This window comes from Dermatophagoides pteronyssinus, unplaced genomic scaffold (genome assembly GCF_027571235.1).
Source record: "Dermatophagoides pteronyssinus isolate colony J.1.1.1.1 unplaced genomic scaffold, Derpt_VIB-CSIC_2022.12 sq0021, whole genome shotgun sequence".
NCBI classification, from domain to species: domain Eukaryota; kingdom Metazoa; phylum Arthropoda; class Arachnida; order Sarcoptiformes; family Pyroglyphidae; genus Dermatophagoides; species Dermatophagoides pteronyssinus.
Genome location: NW_027461545.1, coordinates 140,207 through 165,946, shown reverse-complemented (window position 1 = coordinate 165,946; position 25,740 = coordinate 140,207). Strand labels below are relative to the sequence as shown.

At 31.2% G+C, this 25,740-nt stretch overlaps 5 protein-coding genes across 9 annotated transcripts; 4 read left to right on the top strand and 1 right to left on the bottom strand.

The window, feature by feature from the left end:
• Positions 1-2,895: 2,895 nt before the first annotated feature.
• Positions 2,896-4,258, top strand: LOC113796981 (uncharacterized). Its single transcript, XM_027347284.2, has 2 exons — positions 2,896-3,277; positions 3,354-4,258. The coding sequence occupies exons 1-2, from the start codon at positions 3,050-3,052 to the stop codon at positions 3,927-3,929; spliced, it is 804 nt and encodes a 267-aa protein (XP_027203085.2). The 5' UTR covers positions 2,896-3,049; the 3' UTR covers positions 3,930-4,258.
• Positions 4,259-4,709: 451 nt separating this feature from the next.
• On the top strand, positions 4,710-10,798 carry LOC142645754 (uncharacterized). Its single transcript, XM_075822840.1, has one exon. It carries the CDS (start codon positions 5,639-5,641, stop codon positions 10,625-10,627), a length of 4,989 nt encoding a protein of 1,662 aa, XP_075678955.1. The 5' UTR covers positions 4,710-5,638; the 3' UTR covers positions 10,628-10,798.
• On the top strand, positions 10,755-12,062 carry LOC113796995 (uncharacterized). Its single transcript, XM_027347299.2, has 2 exons — positions 10,755-11,542; positions 11,608-12,062. The coding sequence occupies exons 1-2, from the start codon at positions 11,041-11,043 to the stop codon at positions 12,045-12,047; spliced, it is 942 nt and encodes a 313-aa protein (XP_027203100.2). The 5' UTR covers positions 10,755-11,040; the 3' UTR covers positions 12,048-12,062.
• A 3,548-nt stretch (positions 12,063-15,610) lies between these two features.
• Positions 15,611-17,905, top strand: LOC113797000 (innexin shaking-B-like). The gene is made up of 4 exons (XM_027347303.2): positions 15,611-15,935; positions 16,016-16,470; positions 17,313-17,636; positions 17,717-17,905. Exons 1-4 carry the CDS (start codon positions 15,727-15,729, stop codon positions 17,815-17,817), a joined length of 1,089 nt encoding a protein of 362 aa, XP_027203104.1. The 5' UTR covers positions 15,611-15,726; the 3' UTR covers positions 17,818-17,905.
• On the bottom strand, positions 17,822-24,555 carry LOC113796997 (uncharacterized). 5 transcript variants are annotated; one of them, XM_075822946.1, is made up of 6 exons: positions 20,736-21,583; positions 20,493-20,537; positions 19,167-19,944; positions 18,892-19,111; positions 18,422-18,827; positions 17,822-18,356 (listed from the first exon to the last, which is right to left on the bottom strand). In XM_075822946.1, the coding sequence occupies exons 1-6, from the start codon at positions 21,205-21,207 to the stop codon at positions 18,112-18,114; spliced, it is 2,166 nt and encodes a 721-aa protein (XP_075679061.1). In that variant the 5' UTR covers positions 21,208-21,583; the 3' UTR covers positions 17,822-18,111. The 5 variants fall into 5 exon arrangements, with proteins under 5 accessions (XP_075679061.1, XP_075679062.1, XP_075679065.1 ...); XM_075822947.1 differs by having other exon boundaries at positions 20,751-21,583; XM_075822950.1 differs by lacking the exons at positions 20,493-20,537; positions 20,736-21,583 and adding an exon at positions 23,298-24,555.
• Between the last annotated feature and the right edge of the window lie 1,185 nt (positions 24,556-25,740).

Here is a 25,740-nt window from a genome sequence, read left to right as displayed (position 1 = left end):
ATTTTTTTGATTTTTTTGCCTTTTTACAAATTCAAATATGGAAAATTTAAAAGAAATATCTTAATTTGATCTAGATTTTTGTTTGTCAATGACAGCTATGTCATCGGTTTGTGTGTGTGTGAATCAATGGCACCAAATTATTATATTGGATCCAACGGCGTTTAATGATATGAAAATGTTTTAATAAATCGTCAATCCAATCGTTAACACCGCTTAAAAAACAACATTTTTGAAAAAAATCAGAAAAAGAGAAAAATTTCATTAGAAATGATAATGATTAGTTAAAATAAAAAAATTTTCCAAATCAATCAATGGATATTGTCGAAGTGAATAAGTGTTTTCCATTTTTCCAAAAAACACAAGGACAAATCTTTGATTTTGATGATTTGAATATTGTTGACTACCTTCAAGGAAAGGGACAAGGTCAATGGAAAAAATTTCTTCGAGGCAAATTTATATGAGAATTATGGGAAAAATAAAACTGATGTGATGTGACAATTTTAATGACAAGTCTGACAAATGACAAGTTTTTTTTGTTGATAAATTTTGGTTTAGCGAAATGACAAACAAAAAAATAAAACATAAATCCTGCCAAAATGACCTTTATTCAATTGGATCAAGCAAACATAAACATGAAATACGGATTTTGTAGATTCAATGAAAATTCAATCAAAAAAAAAAAAAAAAGGGTGATAATGTCTACACGAAATTAATCCACACATGTTCGACTAGACACACGACACAGCTGAATGATATTGCACACGAAAAATCGTGAAAATCAATCCAAAATTTATCAAATTAATCAATAGATTTTTTTTGTATTTGGAATTGAATTGAAATTAATTTCTTTTCACATCATCATCGTTATTATTGAGGAAATACAATCGAAAACTTGTTGAAAACATTGATCAATTATGATGATAAATGGAGAAAACAATTCAAATTGACCAACAAACAAACAAATTATATCGATTTAACTAATTTATGATTCTCATATTCAATCTCTCTACTAAATAAAAAGTTACACGCAAATTTACAATCAACAAATTTTTGATACATTTTAAATCATTTTTTGAATTTGATTTTGAAAAAATCCAGATCAAAGTGGATTTTGAACAAGTTTTGTTTTAGTTTTTTTTGCAGTTAATTTGTTGATGTAAAATACGATTATTATTTTTTTGTTTGTTTTCGGTCATTATCGTTGTTGACCAATTAATGTGGCTAGGGCGCCCATTTAGTGGAGCGTCTGATTAAATCGATTAACACCGTGTTCGAAAAAAGTTGTTCCAATTGCAACAAGGTTGAAAAAAATGTTCCGATTGAGAATCTAATTTGGAGTAATAAAGAAAAAAATCTTAATTAACCCGGAAATCGATAACAACAAACATTGACAAAGCTCATTATTCAACACTGACACTTTCCAAGTGGAAGGATTAATATATTGGGTGAAAAAAAATTGAAATTCTTTCTTCAAATCATCATCATCATGATAGTTCCAATGATGATTACCATCATCATCATCATCATCATTAGCATTATAATCATTTACTGTGTTGTAAACAAGGCAATGTAGAATTGTAAATTGATTTTCTTTCCTTGAAAAAAAATTACTTTAAAAAAAAATAAAAAGAAAAACATTAATTGATCATTTCCGCTGTCCATTGCATCAATTTTTTTTTTGTTTTTTGTTAAAAAAATTGATTTTTTTTTAATATTTTTCTAAAATTTCGGTCAAATAACCATCATTATCATCAATGATAATCATCGCAATCTTTCTCTCTTTGTGTATGCATAATAATAATAATAATGAAAAATAAATTGAAAACGAAAATTGTTTGTTTTTTGCCAAAGATGATAAAGATGCTTGCCCAAAAAAACAACAAATGAAAAAATTTTCTTGATCAATTTCAAAGTTCCTGGATCAAAAAATATATTTTTCGTGAATTAAATGGAAATTTGTCATCATCATGAGAAAATGATTCTCCCGAAAAAAATTTAATGAAAAATTTTAATTTTAAATTTTTGATAAAATTAAACAAATCATTTTATTATATGGATCAATCGATCTATCGATTGATTACTTTGTATATTGACCTTTGTGTGTGTGTGATGTGAAAATCAAGTTTTCAACATTGATAATTGGGAATTAATTTAAAATCTTTTTTCTTTTTGAAGGGGAAAAAACGAAAATCAATAATTATAGATTAGTCTAATGGATAAAGATTTTTTTTCCTATCTTATCTATCTTTTCCCTCAATATATTGGCCAATGTAATACACAGCAACAACAACAACAACAAACATGTGCAAGGTGTTATCAAAAAAAAGAAAAGATTTCCTTAATGAAAAAAAAATAAAAATAAAAACAAGACACGAACTTGGTAATGTTTTGGCCAAAGGTCGATCTTGATCGATTTTTTTTTTGCTGAAAAAATCGGATTCAATTTTTGTCCCCACACACAACAAACAAAAAAAAATCACTTAGAAAACTGACCATTCAAACTAGCCTAGCTAATCATTAATATCCTTTAGGCATTTTTTAATTTCTCTCCAATAGTGATCCAATTTTCATCATGATGATCATCATGTTTTTTTCCGATCAAACTATCATCATCATCTTAAGACATTTGATTGTGACATCGAAGATGATGATGATGAGATATCATATCGTCAACAAACAAACAACCGAAACTTTCTAAAAGAGAGAGAGTGAAAGTTTGTTGCTTTAATTTCTCTTTTTCTTTTCAATTTTCTCTGATATTTTTTCTTCAATTTTCTTTGTTTTTTCTTTCTCTTGAATCAAATAGTCGATGAAACGATCCAAGAGAAATTCTAAATTGATCATCATCATTATTGAGAAACGAACGAATAGGATAAAAAGCCTCTGACCAATGCCATTTGAAACATCAGATTCAACATTTCCAAGTTCAAGGATTATACGAAAAAAGTGTGCATAGAAATTGTGATTGAAACCAAAAAAAAAGTATATATAAAGTTTGTGATTGAAAAATTTTTTTCTCCATTTCGTTTTGGTCACAACAACAACAACAATGTCACCTCAAGCAGCCAGTTTGTTTATGGCCATTTTGGTCACCGTTCTTGTCCAAAGTACGCAAGGAATATTTGATGGGCATAAAGAAAAAATTCATATTTATAAACAAGTTCCACATCCGGTTCATGTTGTTAAAAAATATCCAGTAAAATATCCAGTCTATATTCCAGTCAAATCGAAACCAATTATTAAAAAAGTTGAAGTTCCATATAAAGTTCCTTACAAGGTAATTTATTCAATTCAATTCAATCATTTCAATTTCATAACCATTTTTCAATGTTTCAACCAATCAATTGACATAGGTTCCAATCAAAGTGCCAGTCAAAGTCCCATATCCAGTCAAAGTTCCAGTACCATATCCAGTTAAAGTACCTGTTTATGTTAAAAAATACGATAGCTATGGTGGCGGTTATGGGGGTGGCCATGGAGGTTATGGCGGCGGATACGGTGGTGGCTATGTTACCGGTAAATTGTTGACCCATTCAGGTGGATATGGTGGCTATGAAGATAAATATGGTGGTGGCTACGGAGGTGGCTATGAAGATAAATATGGTGGCGGTTATGAAGATAAATACGGCGGCGGTTATGATGGCGGATATGAAGGAGGCTATGATGGAGGCTATGGCGGTGGTGGCTATGAAGGGGGCTATGGTGATAGTCATGGTATCGATGCTAAATATGGTGCAATCAGTACCTATTATGGTGATGATCATGGCTATGGCTATGGTGGTGGTCATGGGGGCGGTTATGAAGATAAATATGGTGGTGGTGGCTATGAAGGAGGATATGGTGGTGGTCATGAAGGAGGCGGATACGAAGGAGGATATGGCGGTGGTCATGAAGGAGGTGGTTACGAAGGTGGATACAAAAAGAAATAAATAATTTTCACCTAAACGATTATGTAAGCAAATTATGTCGATATAATTTCCCAAAAAAAAAATAATCGAATCAAAATCAATGCCTCAAAATATAAAACCATCATCCATCATCAAATGACATTGTGTACAGATATTGTGAATCAAACAAACAATTTTCATTTTCATTTATCCATTTTTCTTTCATTTTCTCATTTAATTTATTAATTTCTTTTCACATTTTATCATCATCATTATTATTTTTACCAACCATAGAACATCTTTTTTTAAATACATTGATTCATTCATTCATTTGGGAGTTAATTGATTAATTAAAAAAAATTCAAATAAAATTCATTTAGTAAAAAAATTTTCATTCTGATTATATCATCACTTCATAATCCGTGATTGTTGTTGTTGTTGTGGATTAAAATGCACCGACTTGATGTTGTTGTTGTTGTCGATGAACAAACAACAACAACAACGATTTTCAATTAAAGATTCATTTCTTGTTTATCGGAGTTCAGTTACAGGATAAATTGCCTTAAACGTTTTTTTCCTGTTTTTTGTTTTTGTCGAATGTATCCGTAGCAGGTTCATCAACATTGATTTTCAAGTTCAATAATTTCTGCCCCCATGACATTCATTTTATTTTTTATAAAAACATTCACGGAAGTGGACAACAACAACAACAAAATCATTTCATGATTTTGTTTTTTTCAAGAACGTTTAATATGTAAACAACAACACAACGATAAGCATGAAATTATCAGGAAGGTCATCATTATCATTATCATCATAATGGACAAAAAATTTTGACCATGAATGGGTTTCATACATTAACTTGGTCAAGGTCGTATTTAAGACAAACTGCGCACATATAAAAGGGCAGTAACATCATTTTTAAAATTGTGATCATTATGATTGTTGTTGTTTTTATTTTTCTCTGTTTGTTTTTAAAATCAATAAAATAAATTATTTGAAAACCAACGTTTTTTGTGTCTATTACGTTATCAGCACCAGTCGCTTAAGTTAAGATCTGGTTACGGTACGATTTTTACGTTACGTTACGAAGCACGATTACGAAGGTTACAATAATTCACGTACGGAAAACAACAGGAAACTAACGACAACGTCACGATATCACGTACGGTACGAATTCACGAAGCACGATAATCTGATAGCGTCTCGACATTGTTCTTACGAAAAGGTTTTACGATATTTATTACGAAACAACATTGTCTTGGCAACATCGATTACAATTACGATTTACGAATTATTACGGGTGTACGAGATCGTCTTGACATTGTTTTTACAAAAAAAGGTTTTACGATATTTATTACGTGTAAACAACTTTGTCTTGAGATTATCGATATTTACGAAACACCAATCACTACGATTTATTACGGGTGTACGATATTGTCTGGACATCGATCTACGAAAAAAGGATTACGATATTGATTACGTGTGAACATCTTTGTCTTGACATCATCGATATTTACGCAACACCATCTTGTACGTTTTTACGGATACGATCAATCACGTCAGTGTGCGATCTTACGATTACGATCAATTACGTCTATAACGGAAAGGAAATAGTGTACGATTTTAACGATTACGATCATCATATTTATTACGGAAGAAGAATCATTGTACGATTTTATTATATCATCGGTTTTTACAATCACGTTTTTACGCTTATTTATTGTATTATTTATTGTATTTATTAACCAATGGTTACGACACGTTCCGGAAGGACGTACGATATGAATATGACACCGGAAGAAATTAAAGCCGAGGTCAAACGGATCAAGGCAGAAATTCGGTTGGCGGAAAATAAGATCAAGGGTTTGGGCGAACTCGAAGATCACCAGGATATGAAACGTTTAAGTAACGAATATTACCGGTTGTGTAACAAAATAATCGAAAGCAACGCCCTATCGATCGCTGAAGAGAAAGAGTTCGATAGCTTTAAACCAATAATCGATGATATCTTACGAATAAGTTCTGGTTTCGCTATTATCAACAATGGGCTAAACCGATTACGGAAAAAAGAAGCTATCGATCACGATAATAAAATTACGCGGAAGAAGCTTGATGATATGAAAGTCGTGGTCAGCTGCATCCCGAACATGGAAGAACAATTGGTGGAATTGGAGCGACAGTTTATATTGTTATCGGTCGAACAGGACGACAAGAATGATGTTGCTCCAAGTGAAGGAACCACGGATGCGGCCACAACATCATCAAGTAATCAAACATCATATAATGAAGCTCAACCATTTTGGTGGGATTATGGTTTTCAACCACGTACAGGTCCTAAGATAGAAGCGAAACGATTAAAAAAGTACGATGGTGATCCAATTGGATATCCGGTATTTCGAAAGACAATATCGCATTATCTGATTAATAATCCACAGTTACGAGGTAACCTGAACAAGCTGATGGAAATCCGTGATTTGCTTCCCGAGAAACATCAATACATCCTCGATCGCGTAGATCAGGTTGAACCGGACATGGCTGAGGTATTGAAAATCCTGGATTCCCACTATGGAGGTAGAAGTCGGGTTATCCCAGCCTTGAAAGCACGTATACGGGCTGCAGTCAGATTGCCATTACGACCGACGGAAAAGGAATGGGAGACAATGACCGAAACGGTTATTCTCGTACGAAATACGTTACGCACGACCGGTTTGGAAACCGAGGAATTTAGCCTGATCAGCCCGATAATGGCAAAAATCGATCGTATTCATTTCACTAATATTGGTCAAGAAGAAGAAGTTACGTTGAAACAAATCGAGGATTATCTCAAACATGGTTGGAATCGTGAGAGAACCATTGGATCTCAGATCGATCCCGAAGATATTGCTGCTGCTAATAATCCACGTAAATCGGTGGTCGTGAATAATAGGAACAAGAACGTAATGGTATCGTCGGCGAAAACAAAATGTTTGTTCCAGGATGGCGATCATGCTACAGCTGATTGTACATTGGACGCCGAACAACGTAAAAAAGTTATGATCGATAATCGAATGTGTTTCCGCTGCGGTTATACGAATCACCAAAGCCGGAATTGTAATCGCACTGTGAAATGTACGATATGTGGACGTTGTCATTTGTCCTTCCTCTGTCGTGATTACAAACGTTCGAGTACGCAAGCCAGTTCTGTAGTGAATGGTTCAAATCCTAGTGAAACCGTACCAAAACAAGTTGCTACGTCATCATCATCATCTACGAATACGCCAGTGATGCTGACCATGAATGAAAAAAGTCTACATAAAACTATCGTTACGACAATCAATAACAGGAAGGTACGTATATTATTCGATGATGGTGCCGGTGTATCGTTTATATCGAAAAGATTAGCCGATTTATGGCAATTACCGTACGAAAATGTTGATCCTATCCATATGGACACATTAAGTAATTCTAATCCTACGACGACTGGTGATCAATGTGTTAAATTACGTTTACCGATTTGGAATGGTCATCAGGAAGATTTGAATTTCCGTTTGAACGAAAAATTGAATAAATTACGATTTGATTGTTTATCGGTTCATGATCAAGAACAATTACGAAATATTGGTATTGAATTTCTGGACGAACCAAGTGCTGTCGATTTATTAATCGGACTTGACAATATCAATTTAATCCAGTTGAACGATGAACGACGTATAACTGACAAAATTGTAGCGAAAAAGACGACATTAGGTTGGCTAGTGTTCGGTCTAACGAAAACGGAAAACATATTGTTGACATTGTATCAAAACGATATGCAAGAAACAAGTCCAGAATACGATGTTGATGATGATTCAAAAGCAGCGATGGAAAAGTTCATCACCAATTATTGTAACGACGACAATGTACGATACGACGAAAGCCGGAAACGGTATTCAATTAAATTACCATTTATCAATAACGTAGATGTCGACTCAAATTTTGTAGCCGCTAAAAATATTACGACAAATATGATTCGACGTATGAACGAAAAGCGTCGTGAAGAATATCAAGCATTATTGACCGATTTAGAGCAGAAGGAAATAATCGAATCGACGAAAATTATTACGAATGACGGATATCATATGCCGCACTTTGTGGTGGCACGAGAAGATAAAAATACCACAAAGTTGCGAATGGTGTTCCATGCGTCGCATGGTTCGAAACCGTTAAACAAGGCAATATTCAAAGGCATCACGTCCTGGAGTATTATTCGATCGATATTGACATTCAGGATGAAACCGATTGGCGTGATCAGTGACATTCAATCCGCCTTCCACAATATCGAAGTCCAACAGGAACATCGGAAGTTTATCAAGTTTCTTTGGATGAATAATGACGATCAATTGATATGTTATCAATTTAACAGGTTACCGTTTGGATTATCGTCGAGCCCGTTCGTATTGTACGCAGTAATTAATCATCATATTAAAAAGTACCAAGATAAATATCCGAACGCTGTAAAAATGATTCGTGATGGATTGTATGTCGACGATATGATATTTTCAGCTGATGATGCTATTGAAGTTGAAAGTATCAAACAACAATGTATTGAAATATTTTCGGATGCATCAATGAATTTACGAAAGTGGCGAACATCGGATGAAGATTTAAATCGACAATGGAACGATGATTTAGCCGAATCAAAAGTTTTAGGAATGGAATGGACTAATGATGATCATCTTCAAATCGCCATTCCCGAATTTAAAAGTAACGAACCAATTACGAAGCGAAAGGTGGTCAGCTATTTAGCATCGATTTACGATCCATTTGGTTTCGTTCTGGCTACCAGTTTTAAATTGAAATTATTGGTGCACGAAGCATGGATGAAAGGACTTGATTGGGACGAGGTGATGCCAAACGATTTAGCACGTGACGTAATGAAAGCGGTGGTCGAAATCGATAAGTTGAAAACTTTTAAGTTTAAACGTTTTATGTTTGACCAAACCGTGAGTACCTATGATTTAATGATTTTTGTTGATGCCAGTAAGAATGCCATTGGTATCGCTGCTTACGTATCGGATGGTCGAATTTTATCATTGGTTTACGCAAAGTCGAAGTTGATCAAACATCGAAAAATCGTTACAGGTGAATTGCTAGCCCTATCATATGGTGCAAACGTAGCAAGTTCCTTGAAGGAAATGATCCATCCGAAGCGAACCGTTATGTTCTCGGATTCCATGGACAATGTACATCGATTGACGCAGGATATTAATAAATTTCCATATCCAGTTGCCGTTCATTTGTATAATATTAAAATGAAAGTGAACGAGATACGTCATATACCAGGAAACGTCAACCCAGCAGACGCGTTTACACGTGGTGTGAATGTTGATCAGCTTGATGGTTTACATCGTTGTAATCTTAATGATATTGTTAATGATGATGACACGAGCGTAATGATGATTACAACCACCGTAATGACTACCACGAATTATGATCTATCGAACATCGATTTGGATGCTGAATTAAGCTACGATGATTGGATTAAACTTATCGATGAACAGCCATCAGATTGGAAGAAATCAATTGATGCTGATGAAAATTCTTTAACGATTTTAATTAAATTAATTCAACAAAAATTTATCACCGATGATATGCGGAAAAATATACCGATGTTTCTCGATGATAACCAGGTTTTACGATGTCAAAGTCGATTTGACAATACTGATTTTACGTACGATGAAAAATATCCATTGATTTTACCTAAATGTTCTTTTACAATATCGTTTTTAACCAATTTACATGAACAAGATGAGCACGGATCTGTAAATTATACATTATCGAATCTACGTACGAAGTATTTTTTACAAGCAAAACCGTTGGACGTGTTTTTGGGATGTCCACCGTCTGAACGATTGAATCGTAGTCAACCGTATGAACACATTGGCGTTGACTTATTCGAATTAAAAACTGAACCGAAAGCAATTGGAATGATATTCACGTGCGCGGTCACAAGGTCGGTTCATTTTGAATTATTAGAAGATGCTACCGCACAAAGTATTTGTAATGCCTTTATGGTTTTTTCTGATCTAAATCGTATACCGACAACTATATTTTCTGATAATGGTCCAAATCTAAAGAAATTTAGTCAATTATTGAAAAGTGCATTGCACAAATTGAATTACGAATTTAAATGGCATTTCAATACGCCTGCGTCTCCATTTCGTGGAGGTTTTTTCGAATCATTGATCAAGACCATGAAGAAAGGTTTTTATTGTATCAATTGGCAACGGAAATTGGATCGAAATGACATTAGACGTGCATTATATCGAATACAAGCGATCATGAATGGACGTCCGTTAATTCATGATAAAGATACGATATTGACACCAAATCATCTACGATTTGGTTATAATCCAAAGGGGCCGTTGGTGCCACCGAAACGTGGTTTACCCGTGGAGCCACTGTTGTCATACTGGCGAGGAACACAAAAGCATATCGACGCCGCTTGGCGGATCTATCGGGATATCTATCTAAAGGGACTGCGGTCATTCTATCGGAATGGCCACACATATCAACATATGGCAGTCGGAGATAAAGTGTTAATGATTGATGATCATCTCCCCGTTAGTTTATGGAAAATCGCTACGGTCACGAATACAATACCAGATAAACGAGGAATCGTGAGAACGTATGAGGTCGAATTGGACAAACGAAAATATCGACGTCCTGCACAACGGCTTGCGCCATTGGAGGGGGCAGGAATGGACAAAAAATTTTGACCATGAATGGGTTTCATACATTAACTTGGTCAAGGTCGTATTTAAGACAAACTGCGCACATATAAAAGGGCAGTAACATCATTTTTAAAATTGTGATCATTATGATTGTTGTTGTTTTTATTTTTCTCTGTTTGTTTTTAAAATCAATAAAATAAATTATTTGAAAACCAACGTTTTTTGTGTCTAATAATATCAGTCAGATAAATGGATCAAAATGAGACGAAAACGCTGATGATAGTGATCCGATAAGTAAAATGAAAACAAAAACAATGAAATTAATGAAATTCAACGACAAAAACAAGAGTGAAACAATACAAATTGATTAAATGAAAAATTCTAAAATTGTTTCAAATTGATTTATTTAACATGAAGAATTTTTATCCAAATCTTTTCAGTAGGGCAGAAAAGAAAAAATGCAAAAAAAACATAATCATTCAAAATCGAAATCGAAATCGATAAAAAGTATGGAACAAATTTTGACCCGAACCAAATTAGATTTGGATGATTTATTGCGAAAAATTCGTCAACAACAACAACGTATGAAGGATTCGGAAAATCAACGACAACGATCGTCGAATGGTCAAAATTTAAAAATGTCAACAACCGTAAAATTGTTTCAAAAACCATGGCTAAAGAAAAATGTTCGAAAACAACAACTGCAACCGCAACAAATTGAAACGACAAAGCAGCCTTTTTGCGTTCAACAATTCAATACGACGACTAATGATAGTCATGATGATGATGGTGGACATTTGATGGATGATGATCGTCAAAATTCATTTGATGAAGATCATGATGAAGGAAATTCATTAATTTATAAAAATCTTGATCAATATCCTGAATATGATCCACAACAATCAAGATTTTGTCCATTTCATTTTGGTATACCATTCTATACGAAATATACAAATCAAGGTAAATGTCATTTGAAAATCAATCAATCAATTAATTGAATTTTTCATTTGAAAAATCCCGGGTAGAATTAAATCGAATTATAACCGTTCGTCCAACAATGGCATTTGATCAGGAATCAACAACAACAACAACACAATCGAAATCAAACAAAAAAAAGCAATCATCATCATATGATAATTTATGTGATTATTATGAATTATCATTGATAATGATGATGAATAATAATAATAATAAACAACAAAATGATACATCATTATTAAATAATAATGATAATGACAACAATATGGATGATAATTTGATGAATATGAATAAGGATAACATTCAACAACAACAACAAACATTTCAACGAGAAACATCATCACCATTGATTATGAATGATGATTTGGTTGATGTTAATTTTGTTGATGATAATAATAATGATGACATCATCAACAACCAGAATTATTCGAAAATTAGAATGCCCACTAAATATTCTATTCGAGAAGCTGATGATAATGATGATTAAATTGAAAATAATAATTAAAAAAATTCTTCCAAAAAACACTAAACACACTGGTTTTTTTCATTCGTTTGCTTTTCAACTTGAGTAGCAGAAAACTAAACTAAAAATACACCTCTGACCTAGTAAGCATAGAGTGTAGGAAAAAGAAGAAGAATCTTTTAACATTCTAAATTTAAATCACGATTTAGATGACGATGTTATTATGAAAATTACAAATTATTATTATAAAATTGTAATAAATTATCTTCAATATAGTTTATTTGATTGTTTTAGTTTGGTTTGGTGGATGGTACACAATGTTAACGATTTTTATGTAAATGATGATGTATCAATCAATTAAGTTTTTTTATGGGGAAATTTTTCCGGAAAAAAATTTGACCCATTTTTTTTGTTTTCTTAACGTTTCTGGAAGTTTTTCTTCATTTCTTCAAACATTCTTTTTTCGATGAGAAACAAAAAGACCAGGCTTCGCCTATTGAAAAGAAAATAAAATCCTGGCATTCATTTTTCATAACAGCAACATTTGGATTTTTTGGTTGAATTTTTCATTCCAACAGAAAGAAAAGATAGAGTAAAAAAGCAACAGTTTTTTTTCAAAAGAATAATACTCGTGATCTTTCCGAAATTGTTCGTGTTCAAGATAAAAGCTTTGAACCATAAAAACCAACCGAAAGAAACAAATTGAATTTGCCTTACATTTTACCATCATCATAAAAAGAATAAATGCAATTCTCATTCATTCAATTCATTCACCGACAGCACACACACACATAAACACGAGACATTCACATTTCATACAGAATTTACTTGAAAGAATAAGCAATAATGTTTTGTAAGTTGGTTGATCGGTCTGTAGGTCGTCGTCACCACCACAATGATGATGAAGATGAAAGTTTTTTCACAGTATTTTTACATAATGAAAAACAAAAAATCTGCTGATGATTAAATTCACTTAAAGGTTTTTTCTTATTTTGCCTCTCTCTTTACGATTAATCTTCAATTCTTTACACATATCATACATAATGCAAAAAAATGTGGTTTCGAAAAAAACTTAAGCATCATGTTTATTAACATCAATTTACTTCCTTAATGTTTTGTCTCATTATTACTTTTCGGTTGCGATTGTTTTTGTCGTTGTCGTTTTTGTTAAACTTTTTCGGTGAAAGAAGAAGAAGAATATTCTTTTACTATTTTTTTCATTATTATTATTATCATTTCGGAGAAAATTAAGCAAAAAGAAGTAGAAAAAAATCTGCATGCATATCTTTCTGCATCCATCCGCATCATCCGTATAATAATCCTTGTTTGTTGCATTGCGTTGCACGCGCCTGGTTTGTTCCCCCTTTTGTTCAATTCACTTAAACGATTTTTTGTTTTTTGTTTTTTCATTCATTCATTCAACAGTCGACAATCACACATTACATACATACAGTAGGAATATGAATGAATTGTGGCCAATTCTAGAATTGATGTTAATGATTTTTTTCGGGATTCTCATTTTTCTCTAAGATTTTTCATCATCAAACGTAGTTATAATGGTAGTGGTAGAAATGTTTGAAATGAATTTTTGAAAAATTTTGAAAAAAAAATCTACAAGATTCTTGGATGGCAAACAAAACAATCATTTCAACAACAATGATCTGTCGATTCTTTTTTTGATTCCGGATTTCTTTCAATTGAAAAGCGAAATAAAATTCTAATCTTAACAGAATTTGAAAACAAATTTTGTTTTTTTGATCAATTAAATCAATCTTTCATCATCATCAACTTACAACACACATATCATTCAACAATTCGATTTGATTTCTGGAAATGTTTTCTGTTTTTGTTTTTGGTTTTTTGCGAACAAAAAGTATCGATTCTTAAATTCTTGAATTCAGTTTTTGATCATCATCTGTTTAACTTTTTTCTTCAACATTGTTTCTATTCTCTAAACATGTTAATAGTTTCTTTCTCTCTATTGAATTTTCTTCAATTCTCCGCTAAGATAAACAATATGCCACCACCATCATCATCACATAGAATAATCAGAATGATAAGTTGGTAGTTTATTTGCATATCAAACCAAAGAAGTTAACTTCTTGGTTGAATATCATCATCAAATAATCAATGTTCATTTCGTTTAAGAATCGAAATCGAAGACAATCAATTTGATGATGATGTAATCAAACATCATTATAAAAAAATTTTCGTTTTCTAATTGATTTCTAATTAACTCATCATTATAATCATTGAATGGATCATCGAAAGAAGAAAGAAATTTTCGTGATTCATTTCATATGAATTTCGTTTTTTGTTTTGTTTATCTTTTATTTTCTCAAAAATTTGAAATAAAATAAAATTCATGACATATTTGATGATTCAATTTTTAGACATAAAAACGTGAATTGATATTTTTACGTAAATATTTCTTCTTCTTCTTCTTTTTTTGGCAAACAAAACTAAATACTGTGAATATAAAATAAATTCTTTCATTCATTTTCTGATTCGATTCGATTGTTGAGATTATCCTAACAGAGTTTATATAACATTTTGAATACAAAATGTTCTTTTTAAAAAAAGTAAAGTGAATCAAATGAAAATAATCAACCAACTGATTCAATGACGTGATCATCATGTCAATATAAAATTATCATCATTTCAGTTCATTTTCAGTGTTTCTTTTTTCTAAATATTTTCAATATATTCCGGTTATGAATGTGTTCAATCAATGTTCAATGTATGCAATGTGCTCAAAACGTCAGTGGATATTCCAAACATAATCTTGTTTTTTCAATCAATGATCATCATCATCATATTCATCCTGATTTGTGGATTCATTCAATTCATGCATTTAATTGACATTTTTGTTTTTTCGGTGACAGTTCTATTTTTTTCGTTTTGATTGATTGATTGAATAAAGAATAGCATCTAAGTAGCAGAGAAAAATCAAACAAAGAAAAACAAGAAACAATTCTTTTGCAAAATGATAATATCATCTTTTTAAATAACAATCAACAATCGATCGTTTTTGTTATTCTACCATTTCGTGTCACACATATATTTGAACAATGCCGGTCGAAATGAAAACAACGAGCATCCTTTTCTTTTTTCATTCGTTGTTGTCATTTTCGAAAAAAAAATTCACCAATGAATGAATAAAAGTCATAATAATAATGATCAACGATATTTGAAACATAATCGTCGTTTGATTCGTCAAGTCAACATTTTTTTTTGACATAAACATCATCGTCCGACATTTAAAAAATACAAAAAACAAACAAATTTTCTTTCATTTCAAGAAATTCTTCAGCATTTTCATTCAACCATGCATTTTAAATGGCATTAAATTTACTATTTTTTTTTCACTGTTTGGAAACTGCAAAAAATTCTTGATGCAACAATTTTATATTATTTTATATTTTCCTGAAAGGGAATGAATGATGATAAATTTCATGATGATGATGATAAAAAACGATTCTTTTAGAACGATTTAATTATCGTCATGATGATGATCCACTGCCATCAAATGATAATAAATCATCATCATCGTTATTTGATGATTCTTGATTTTTTCATTGATGATTCATTTTGAATTGAATTTTTAGTTTTTTTTTCTGTTTCTGCTTCATCAACAAGTATCGTGTGTGTGTCTGTTTGATTCCTCACAAAAAAATTTACTAGAAAAAATAAATCCGAAATAATGTTCGACATTTTTCGCTCATTAAAAACGCTGCTCAAAACAAGCCGCATTCGTATTGATAATACAATATTCCAATTACATTATTCAATAACAGTCATTATTCTGTTATCATTTTGTATAATAATATCAACTAAACAATATGTTGGTGATCCAATCGATTGTGTTCGAAGTGATTCTGTTTCACAATCAGTTATCAATACTTATTGTTGGTAAGTGTATCTTTCCATCTTTCCATTCTATCCCGATATCTAATCTTAACTTTGAAATTCCAAATTTCTCAATTCCATAGGATACATACAACATATACTTTACCAAAAAGTTATTATAAAAAAGTTGGCATCGAAGTACCATATCCGGGTGTGGATTGGGAATCAAATCAAAATGAATTCCGTTATCATCGTTATTATCAATGGGTTGGATTTGTATTATTTTTCCAGGCAACATTATTCTACATTCCACGTTGGTTATGGAAAATGTGGGAAAATGGCAAAATTCAATCATTAATGATGGATTTGGATGTTGGCGTTTGTTCGGATCATGAAAAGAAACAAAAGAAAAAATTATTAGTTGATTATCTTTATAGTAGCCGTGGTCATCATAATTGGTATGCAGGAAGATATTTTTTCTGCGAATTACTAGCATTATTGAATATTATATTTCAAATATATGCTTTGGATAAATTTTTTGACGGAGAATTCTTAACATACGGTACTGAAGTCATACAATTTTCACAAATGGATCAAGGTAATCAAATCAAAATCAAATTAGTTCTCTGCATTTCAATCCAAATTCCATTGCTCCCTTAAAGTCAAAACTCTAAAAATCTGCTGAAATTGTTTTTTTTTGTTTTCAAAATTGAAAAAAATCCGAATCAACAAAAAAAAACTTTTATATTTTTCAATCAATCATTCAGTAGGCTTTTCACACTTTCTCTCTTTTGATTTGTTGGTTGATGTGTCACCGACGACAACAATCAGAAACATCAGAAACAGAGAGTAGGCAAATATTATTTATTTTTAGTTTTTCAAACACACACACACAATGATATCAAACTGACAAAATCCATTTATTCAGAGATAAACATTAAGATCATTTACCTCGTCGTGGTCGCTGAAAACTTTCTCCAAAAGAATTTTTCTTTCAACTAAATAAACTGTGAATAATAACAAAAACAAGACTGTGAGGTCAAAGTTGAACATTAACAACATCAATGTAATGTGTTGTTGTTGTTGATTATTTTCATCATCATCAATGAAATTTATTACTACCAACAAACTATAGTTGATGGTGGTCGTCAATCGAAATCGAAATAAATTAAAAAAATAATGAAGTTGATTTGGAACTAAAAATAATTTTTTCATCAAAAAAAAAAAAAAAAAAGAAATCAAGTTTATTTTAATCATTTGATCGAACGACGCTCGAAAGATAAACAAACCAACACGAAAAAACCAAATTCTTCTAAAATTAAGAATGTTTCTATTAATTTGTTTATCAAATCAAAATCAATTTTTTCAATTAACATTACAAAAATCTAATTAATTGATTCTTTTTTTTATATTTTTGCATTCAAAACAAAAATTCTATAGAAGAAAGAATCGATCCAATGATCAGAATATTTCCTCGAGTAACAAAATGTCGTTTTTATAAATATGGTCCATCAGCAAACATTGAAACAATCGATGCATTATGTTTGTTGCCATTGAATATTGTTAATGAAAAAATCTATATATTTATTTGGTTTTGGTTTCTAATATTGGGAGCTATGACGGCTGCATTAATATTATTTCGTATGATTATTATTGCCTGTCCGCCTGTACGTGTTTATTTATTAAGTTTACGATTTAAACTTGGTTCATTGGATCACCTGCATACAATCGTAAGAAGAATGTCTGTTGGTGATTGGTTTCTAGGTAATGTATTCTCATTTTATTGATCGAAAATGAAGACAAAAAAACTTGACTAATATTTTCTAATTTTCAAATTTATCAAGTCTATATGCTTGGCCAAAATATCGATAGTGTTATCTATCAAGAATTGATACAAGAATTGGCAACAAAAACCGATAATGATGGAAAAAAAGATATTATCTAAAACATCATCATCAATTTCTTTATTTGTATTATATAATTTTGCACAAACACGTTTTTTTTTGTATATTGTCATTTTCATAAAATCAATTAAATCAAATGATTTTTTCCTTTGAAAAAAAAGTATTATCTTTATTTCATAACAACATCAACATTAACATTATTTTTTCTGCAGCCAGCAGCACATGGATTCCAATTCCAATTCTGAAAATCATCGATTGATCATCATTCCATAGGGCACATTGACTCTCTGATGTCAGTGGTCACCATTTTTTCAGCTAAAATAAAAAATCAATGTTCATTTAACTCTTCCGCTTGATGTACGAAGACGTGATAATTGACCAGTAGTCGTATCTTGAGCACGTCCATTTTTTTTATTTTCTTCACGTCGTTTCCATTTTTTTAAACGATTACGAAATGCATCAGTTAGATAACCATTCCAATTATCCGGTAATAATACTACTAAAAATCCAATCAATATTAATAGAACGCCACCAAGTTTCATTTCACGAAATATAACCGAATTTATATAGATATCTATCACTATAGAAAATGGAAAAAATATTCAAAAATTGTCATCAAAACAAATCTAAATAGAAATTACTTACCAGCCGAAATAGGAATAGCAAAAAACATTCCTAAAGTGATAAAAAATTCATATGTACAAATAACACCAAAACTTGAAATAAGATTAGCCAGTAGGACACATACTGATGCACCAGTCATAAATAACCATGGTATTTCAGACCATTTTATGATTTCAACACCGGTTGCATAAAGAATTAATATTAATGGCCATGCTAATAACATATTTAGGGCGCCAACTAGTGAATGAAATAATGCCATCTGTGCAAATGTTGTATAACCAATCATACGGCGCATAAAAACTTTATAAACAGCAAAAACAATTGCCGATCCAAAAGCAATCATAACCGTTGCCAATGTTTGATTCTGTATCCCATCCATATAAACTAATAAAGCGACACCAGTATCGACAACGATGATACCGACAATCTAATAATGATAATAATGATCAAATCAATCAAAAATCAAATTAATATTGAGTAATATTACATACCCGAATTCCTACAAATTGTTGATGTAAAACAACCCAAGATAAAAGGTAAACCAACGATACTGATGAAGCGAATAATGCCATTACAACGGTAGCATCAAGAATACGTAGCGAAAATATTAGCATATAATTTGCCAGAATACATAATGAACAGAAAAATGCTAATCTTGAAAAAAATTGCATCAATGTAAAACCACGATCAACAATTCCTTGAATGCTTTCACTTTTAATTAGAGATCAAAGATTAGATAAGAAATTTAACAATAAAAAAAACTTACAGTAAAACTTTTTTAATCGAAGTTGAACTTGAAGATGATGATGTAGATGTATCGGTCGTACCACAAATACTTGATGAACCAGCAGATTTATTATTATTACTAACATTACTACCAAATGGATTATTACTGACTGCACTACTACCACCGGAATTTGAACCTGATTGTTGTTGTTGTTGTTCATTTGAATTGCTTGTTGCTTTTGATCGACGACTCAAAAAATATGCATGTATCATTAGATAGATAGGCATATAGAATATATTCCATATGCTACAATACCAAGTGACCAAATATGGTGCATCAAATTTTGAACGTGGAAATTCATTCAACGATGTTGATGATGCTGGCAATTTTTGTTTGATTTTCGAACCCTTGTTTGATATTAATTCCATTGGTAATGGTAATGATTCAAATGAATTGTTATTATTAGTCATGGTCGTTGGTTCATTTAGATTTGGATTCTTTTTGTTATTGATATTTGGAAGTAAATTTTCCAATTCAATTGGTTGTTTTAAATTTGGTCGATTAGATGATGATGAAGATGATGAGAATAATTTTGAAATATTAAAATGACCAGCTGAAATTGTATAAAGGATACGTTCACGATGAAAACTTAAACGAAATAAATGTACAACAGCAACCCAACATAATGAAACAATAATCATCAGTAGCAAACCACGTAAAATTTTTCGAGATCGTTTTACAAATGGACCAGTATTCATTTCATGACCAACACCACCTAATTCAGCTTCCGATGGATCGTGTATACCTAATGGATCACCTTTATGATTATTGAATGAATTCAATAATTTTATCGGTGATAGTGGTGGACAATAAATTTGAAAATAATCAAAAAACATTATTATAAATAACCATAATGTTAATAATAAAACAAACATGTCAACTATGTGTGTTTGAATAAAAGGCAAAGCAAAATAAATACAATGGTTTCTTCTATCTAGGAAAATCTGATTGACTGAATGAATTAAGAAAGCTATTTTTTTCTCAAAAAGAATAAAGAAAATCACAGAGACCATGGTAACCAAATCAAATTTCTAAAAAATCAATGTTGATAGACACACACCAGTTTGTCAGCAAAACTTCACAAACAAAATCAATAATTAATGATCGAAAATTAAGAATAATTATTATCATCATTGTTGTTGTTCGTGTGAAAAATTTGTAAAGAAAGTTTCTTTTTCGTTTATTATTATGGAAATTCATTTATTATTTCTCATTGATTATTGATTAGCTAAATTTTATCAACTGAATAAAAAAATCACAAATTCACACCCGAAATTATTATTCAAATGAAAAAAAATCATATACCGAAAAAATATGGCAAACCATAATTGTCGATATCAAGTGAATGATCTAAGGTGATATTGATGATGATGGTGATGGTAATCGATTTTTTGTTTTGCATATAGGAAAACGCCCAAGCAAGATGATAGATGGATTTGATTGAAAAAAAGCATGATATTTGAAGCAAGAAAAGTAGTGAAGAAAAAGAAGGAAATTGATTGATTTTGAGGATTAATAATCAATTGGGAAAAAATATTATCATCATACCAAAATTATGGATACCTGCTAAACCGGTTGATGATTGACCACCACCACCCGAAGAATCCATAAACATTTTTGAATTAGGATTATCTTTACTGCTAGGTGTGGTAAGATTTGCACTATTCAATAATGCCTGCACTAATGAACGTTTTCTTGGCGGCTGGATTTGTAACGGTGCTAAAAAACGTTGACTTATTGTATCGATTGGTTCAGAATTATCATCGTTTAGATCAGGATCTGAATCAATATTGTTGGCATTATGAATGATAAAATCATTTGTTCGCAATGAAATTGGTGGTGATGATGGTGATGAAGCTAAAGCAGCCGAAGCAATCGCTGCTATTTGTCCTATTCCACCACCACCGCCTAGACCAGTAGCTCGTGCTGATGGTGGTGATAAACCTCCTCCTACTCCGCTACTGATCGATTGTCCTATTTGATTATGACGCCCTTGCGACAATTTTACCGACCAAAACATTTTCGAATACACTTAGTATGATATGCTGCTATTTAAAATCAATATTTTATGAAATAAAAATAGAAGAAAAAACATAAGACGACAGTGAAAGAGAGAAAGACAAGTCAAACGTCAATCGATCGATTCAGTGGTCTGAATGAATGAATAAAAGACAAGTATGATGATGAAGATCAGCAAAGAAAAAGAAGAAGACGAATGAGAATAAACAGTCAAACAAACGTCAAATCAAATTGGAAAAAAAATTGGTTAAATTGATTTGGTTGGTTGGATATTAACCAGCAATAACGACAACAAAAATTATTCTTTGAAGCGAATAAGACCAACGATGGAAATAAAAACCAAAACAACAACAGAATTAATGCATCGAGCCAAAAAAAGAGCATCCATTCATTCATTCAAATACCAAGCCAACTATAGTGTGTTAGACACACACCGAGAATTCTAGTGAAAAAAATGATAATATAGATGAGATGTATATAGAAAGAGTGAGAGATGAGATGTGTGTTTGTATTGGACAGAATATAGAGATGATGATGATGATTCTTATTTTTCCATAGAAAAATTCTACCTTTTCTCTTACACGATATTTTCAGCATCCGAAAAAAAAACTAAGACAAAATAAAGGAGCGGTATTCAATTCGGTAATGACAGTAGCAGCCAAAAAATGACAATAATAATAATTCAATTGAAGAATCTAGAATTGAAACCACTTTTCTATATAATCAAGTTTCATCATTGTTTTTTGTGATTCAAATATCAAATGAAGAAAAATTTTGAATTAATTAAAAAAACTAAAAAAAAGTATAGTATATATGGCCGACACTAGATGGCAGATGGATCTTGGTTTTGAAAAATAATTGTCAAAAAAATTTTTAAGTTCAAAAAGATTTACTAAAAAAAAATGGATTATGTATCATATAATACTATTGTGCGTCATTGAACAAAAATTTGCCCCGAACAAATTTCCTGTTTGTTTCACTTTGTAGTAAATCAAAAACCAAAAACCTAACTAAAAGTGAATTTTCTTTGAAGATCGACCGACAAAAATTTCATCATATAAAAATGATGACCGAATATGGAACAAACTAATAAAGTTTATTTATGAAATACAAGTGTGTGTTGCCGGCCTTCGGCCAGCAGCACGCACACTTGCTTCAGCCCGTAGATTCTGGCAGAAGAGCGGCTACGCCGCCCATCGCCCAAATCTTTGGCTGAAGTTTTGTTCTTTTGGGTATGGTCTGATCTAATGTGACCGCGGCCATTTCGTGTTGCGCAGATCGGTGCGCACATTGACTTTTTCTGCAGACATTTTTTTCAGCGGAATTTCAGGGACCGACATTTCGTCCTACTCATTTACATGTAAAAAAAAGCTTCACCAAATTTTTTTATTAATAAGATAAAGATGCGAAAGAATTTTTCTTTGGTTTGTTTATTCTTTTGAAAAACTCAAGACATTTACACAAAAATGATGATGGCAGAATTTTTCTTTTTCTTTTTTTCAATCTGGTTTGTTATCATGCTTAAGGCTATATGAGTGATTCTTGAAGCGAAAGAAAAAAAGAAAAGAAATTCTAGTTCCAAAATTATTGTTCACCAGACCAGAATCTGGTAGCATCTGGTTTTTGTAAAGGATATTTGCAAAATTTGATTAACGTTTAGTTATCTGTTTTGTTACCTGAACAAAAAAAAAAACAAAACAAAACAAAATTTAAACGTCGTTTTTTAAAGCTTTAAATCAAATTGGAATGTTATCGACACTCGAATAGAATTCTAAAAATTTTGCACTTGAAAAGTGAAAAAAAACTTGAATTTAAAAAATAATTTTTTTTTTGTTCACTTTTTCAATTTTTTGGATCGTTGAATCAAACTGAAAAGGATCAAACTGACAATCAAAATTTTCAATGAAAAAATGAAAAAAAATCTCTTTTTCGGAAAAAAGATTTTGAGAAAAACCATCATGCGGAATTATAATGTTGAATTTTTAAAAAAAATTCAAAAACTAAAAAAACTTATGGGAAAACACACACACACAGAATCTAAATGTTTTTAATTGGTTTGTTTGGAAAAAAATGGAGAATAATAATAATTACCATAAATAGCATGTGCTGTTTGTGAATCAATCGATGGCCGTGCAGATACTGAACGACTAAATGACATAATATCACCATAACTTGAACGTGCTGGTGATGGACAACGTGCACCAAGTAAACCAAGTGCACCATTCAATAGATATGGATCATTCAGATTTAAATGATGTGAATGATGCGAATGATGATGATTCATTGCCGTTACTGGATGTATTGATGCTGTATGTGCAGGTAATGATTGATCTGGATCATCACGTGGTGCCATTGTGAACAAACGTTGTTTGGTCATTGCCAATACACCCGATATTGATTGAATACGTGGACGAAAATAACTTCGTTGAGCCGGTAATGGCTCCGAATCAGTTTCGGCACCAAAGCCACGCCACATGATTGGTTTTTTTGGATTAAGATTTATTATTCAAAGTTGTCAAACAAATATCAACCATAACATCGAAACACGAATTTGGACTGATGTTTGTGTGAAGATTAAAAAGATAAATAAAAATCACTGATCCTGATCTGAATGTTGATTATTGATGATAATGGTAATTGATTATCATGGTTGCTGCTGATAATGATTGGTTGTGGTTGTTGGATCACATGGATTATGAATTTGTTTAATAAAAATTGATGATTTTTTTCTCTGTTTTGTTTTGTCGTCTGACAATCTGAATGTCTGTGTTTGTACACATTTAATACAAAAATCAAAATTGAAATTGAAAGAAAAGAAAAAAACGAACAAAAAAATTTGGCAACTAGATAGATATGATGATCATGATATAATGAACACCATCATCATTTCCATTTACACATCTTTTTATTGACAAAAAAAAACTGATATAAAAAACAAAAAATTCATTCAAAAGATTAAATTCAAAGATTTTGTCGTCATATCAAAATTATTATAATGATGATTGTGATTTTATCATATCAAATATAACTGTTGTTTGGTTTTGGATTGGTTTGGTGCATGTGCGTGCATATGTAGCACACACCAGACACACACTGAGAATCTGAATGGAAAAAATCTTCTTCAATTTTTTTTCCATCCACGTTTGCCATTATCCGAATAATTTGTCGGTTTGTTGATTCTGCGTATTGAAGAATTTCCGTTATCTGGAACTTTTTATTCCTTTTTTCTGTATGTGTTCATTTCATTGAATAAAGGTAGTTGGAAATTTTCATATACATTGCTTGATGTGTGTTTAGATTTGATATGATATGACTGATATGAAAGAATCACATTGTTTAACATTCAATCGATTATAATCAGCTTTTTTTCATTCAATGAATTGTTGAGAATGAAATTATGAATAATAAGATTATCGTTATGTTTGAAATGAAATGAGATGAAAAATAATATTAAGAAAAAAAGATTGATGAATCCGTTTGCGTGTAAAAAACATTAATGTCATAGATATTTTCAGACATGACATGAGACTAATAAGGAATTTTTCCTTTCATTTTTGATCTAATAAAAGATCATGTTTTTTTTCAAATAACAAAAAAATTAGACAGATAAATAAATGAAATTTATTGAAGAAAATGAACAATGAAAATTCCTTTTTAAAAAAATTTCCATTATCATCATCATCAAATATTGTGTATGTTGCTAAAGATAAAATCTAATTAGAATATGATGATTGATGATTAATTTATGATTTTAACAAAATAATAATTTTTTGATCACGATAATTTCTATTAACAACGAAAAAAAGAAGGACAGAAATTTTTTTAAAATAAATTTTTCACAAATTCAAAACACGAACATAAACATGCTTAAACAAATATGTGTTTTTCACAAAAATAAATGAAAACTAGACCACAGAAATGCAGAAATTCAGGAATGGAAACAAGAATCTAGGAAATTCTGTTTTTTTAGGTTCCACATTTCACATAGCAACTAATATTATTTGTATTTAGTTGCTTGTTCTACAGGGAAAATATCTCCACCCTTTTAAAATATTTTCGTTATGTGTGATTGACCAACAACAACAACAACATGTCATTCATTTGTTTTATCTTTGCCAAAGTTGGTTTTAGCTTTCAGTGTTTTTTTTGTGACAAAGTGAAGAAACCAAACCAATTGAATTCTATATAAAAGTATGTTATGTCGTATCAAAAATTCTATTCACGTTTTTTTTTCACACAATAAAACACAGTAAAAAGCTAAACCACCAAAAACTGAATCACCAAATGAACAATGATTGAAAAGGACTAGAAGAAAGTAATCAAGCAATCCAACAAGCTCTTTGTTCCCATTGTTTTTATTGCCATCCACACAGGTATCCAGGATCATTTTGGAATTCGCAATTTAGATTTTTGGGCGACCTGAAATTATTATTCTTTTTTATTCTACCCTTTTTTTCAGTTGGAAACTGAACTGAAATGACAGATTTTGGCTGGCTGGCTGACTGACTGACTGACACCATCAGAAATAAACCTG

Excerpts from the sequence above, each read along its gene's own strand:
- LOC113796995 (XM_027347299.2), top strand. The coding sequence starts at position 11,041 with ATGCAAAAAAAACATAATCATTCAAAATCGAAATCGAAATCGATAAAA. Across the intron at positions 11,543-11,607 it reads TACGAAATATACAAATCAAG|AATTAAATCGAATTATAACC; the intron begins GTAAATGTCATT and ends AATCCCGGGTAG.
- LOC113797000 (XM_027347303.2), top strand. The coding sequence starts at position 15,727 with ATGTTCGACATTTTTCGCTCATTAAAAACGCTGCTCAAAACAAGCCGC. Across the intron at positions 15,936-16,015 it reads GTTATCAATACTTATTGTTG|GATACATACAACATATACTT; the intron begins GTAAGTGTATCT and ends TCAATTCCATAG. Across the intron at positions 16,471-17,312 it reads ATTTTCACAAATGGATCAAG|AAGAAAGAATCGATCCAATG; the intron begins GTAATCAAATCA and ends AAAATTCTATAG.
- LOC113796997 (XM_075822946.1), bottom strand. The coding sequence starts at position 21,207 with ATGTTTTGGTCGGTAAAATTGTCGCAAGGGCGTCATAATCAAATAGGA. Across the intron at positions 19,945-20,492 it reads TGGTTTGCCATATTTTTTCG|GTGATCCATTAGGTATACAC; the intron begins GTATATGATTTT and ends ATAATCATAAAG. Across the intron at positions 18,357-18,421 it reads TGCTATTCCTATTTCGGCTG|TGATAGATATCTATATAAAT; the intron begins GTAAGTAATTTC and ends CATTTTCTATAG.
- LOC113796981 (XM_027347284.2), top strand. The coding sequence starts at position 3,050 with ATGTCACCTCAAGCAGCCAGTTTGTTTATGGCCATTTTGGTCACCGTT. Across the intron at positions 3,278-3,353 it reads CATATAAAGTTCCTTACAAG|GTTCCAATCAAAGTGCCAGT; the intron begins GTAATTTATTCA and ends CAATTGACATAG.
- LOC142645754 (XM_075822840.1), top strand. The coding sequence starts at position 5,639 with ATGGTTACGACACGTTCCGGAAGGACGTACGATATGAATATGACACCG.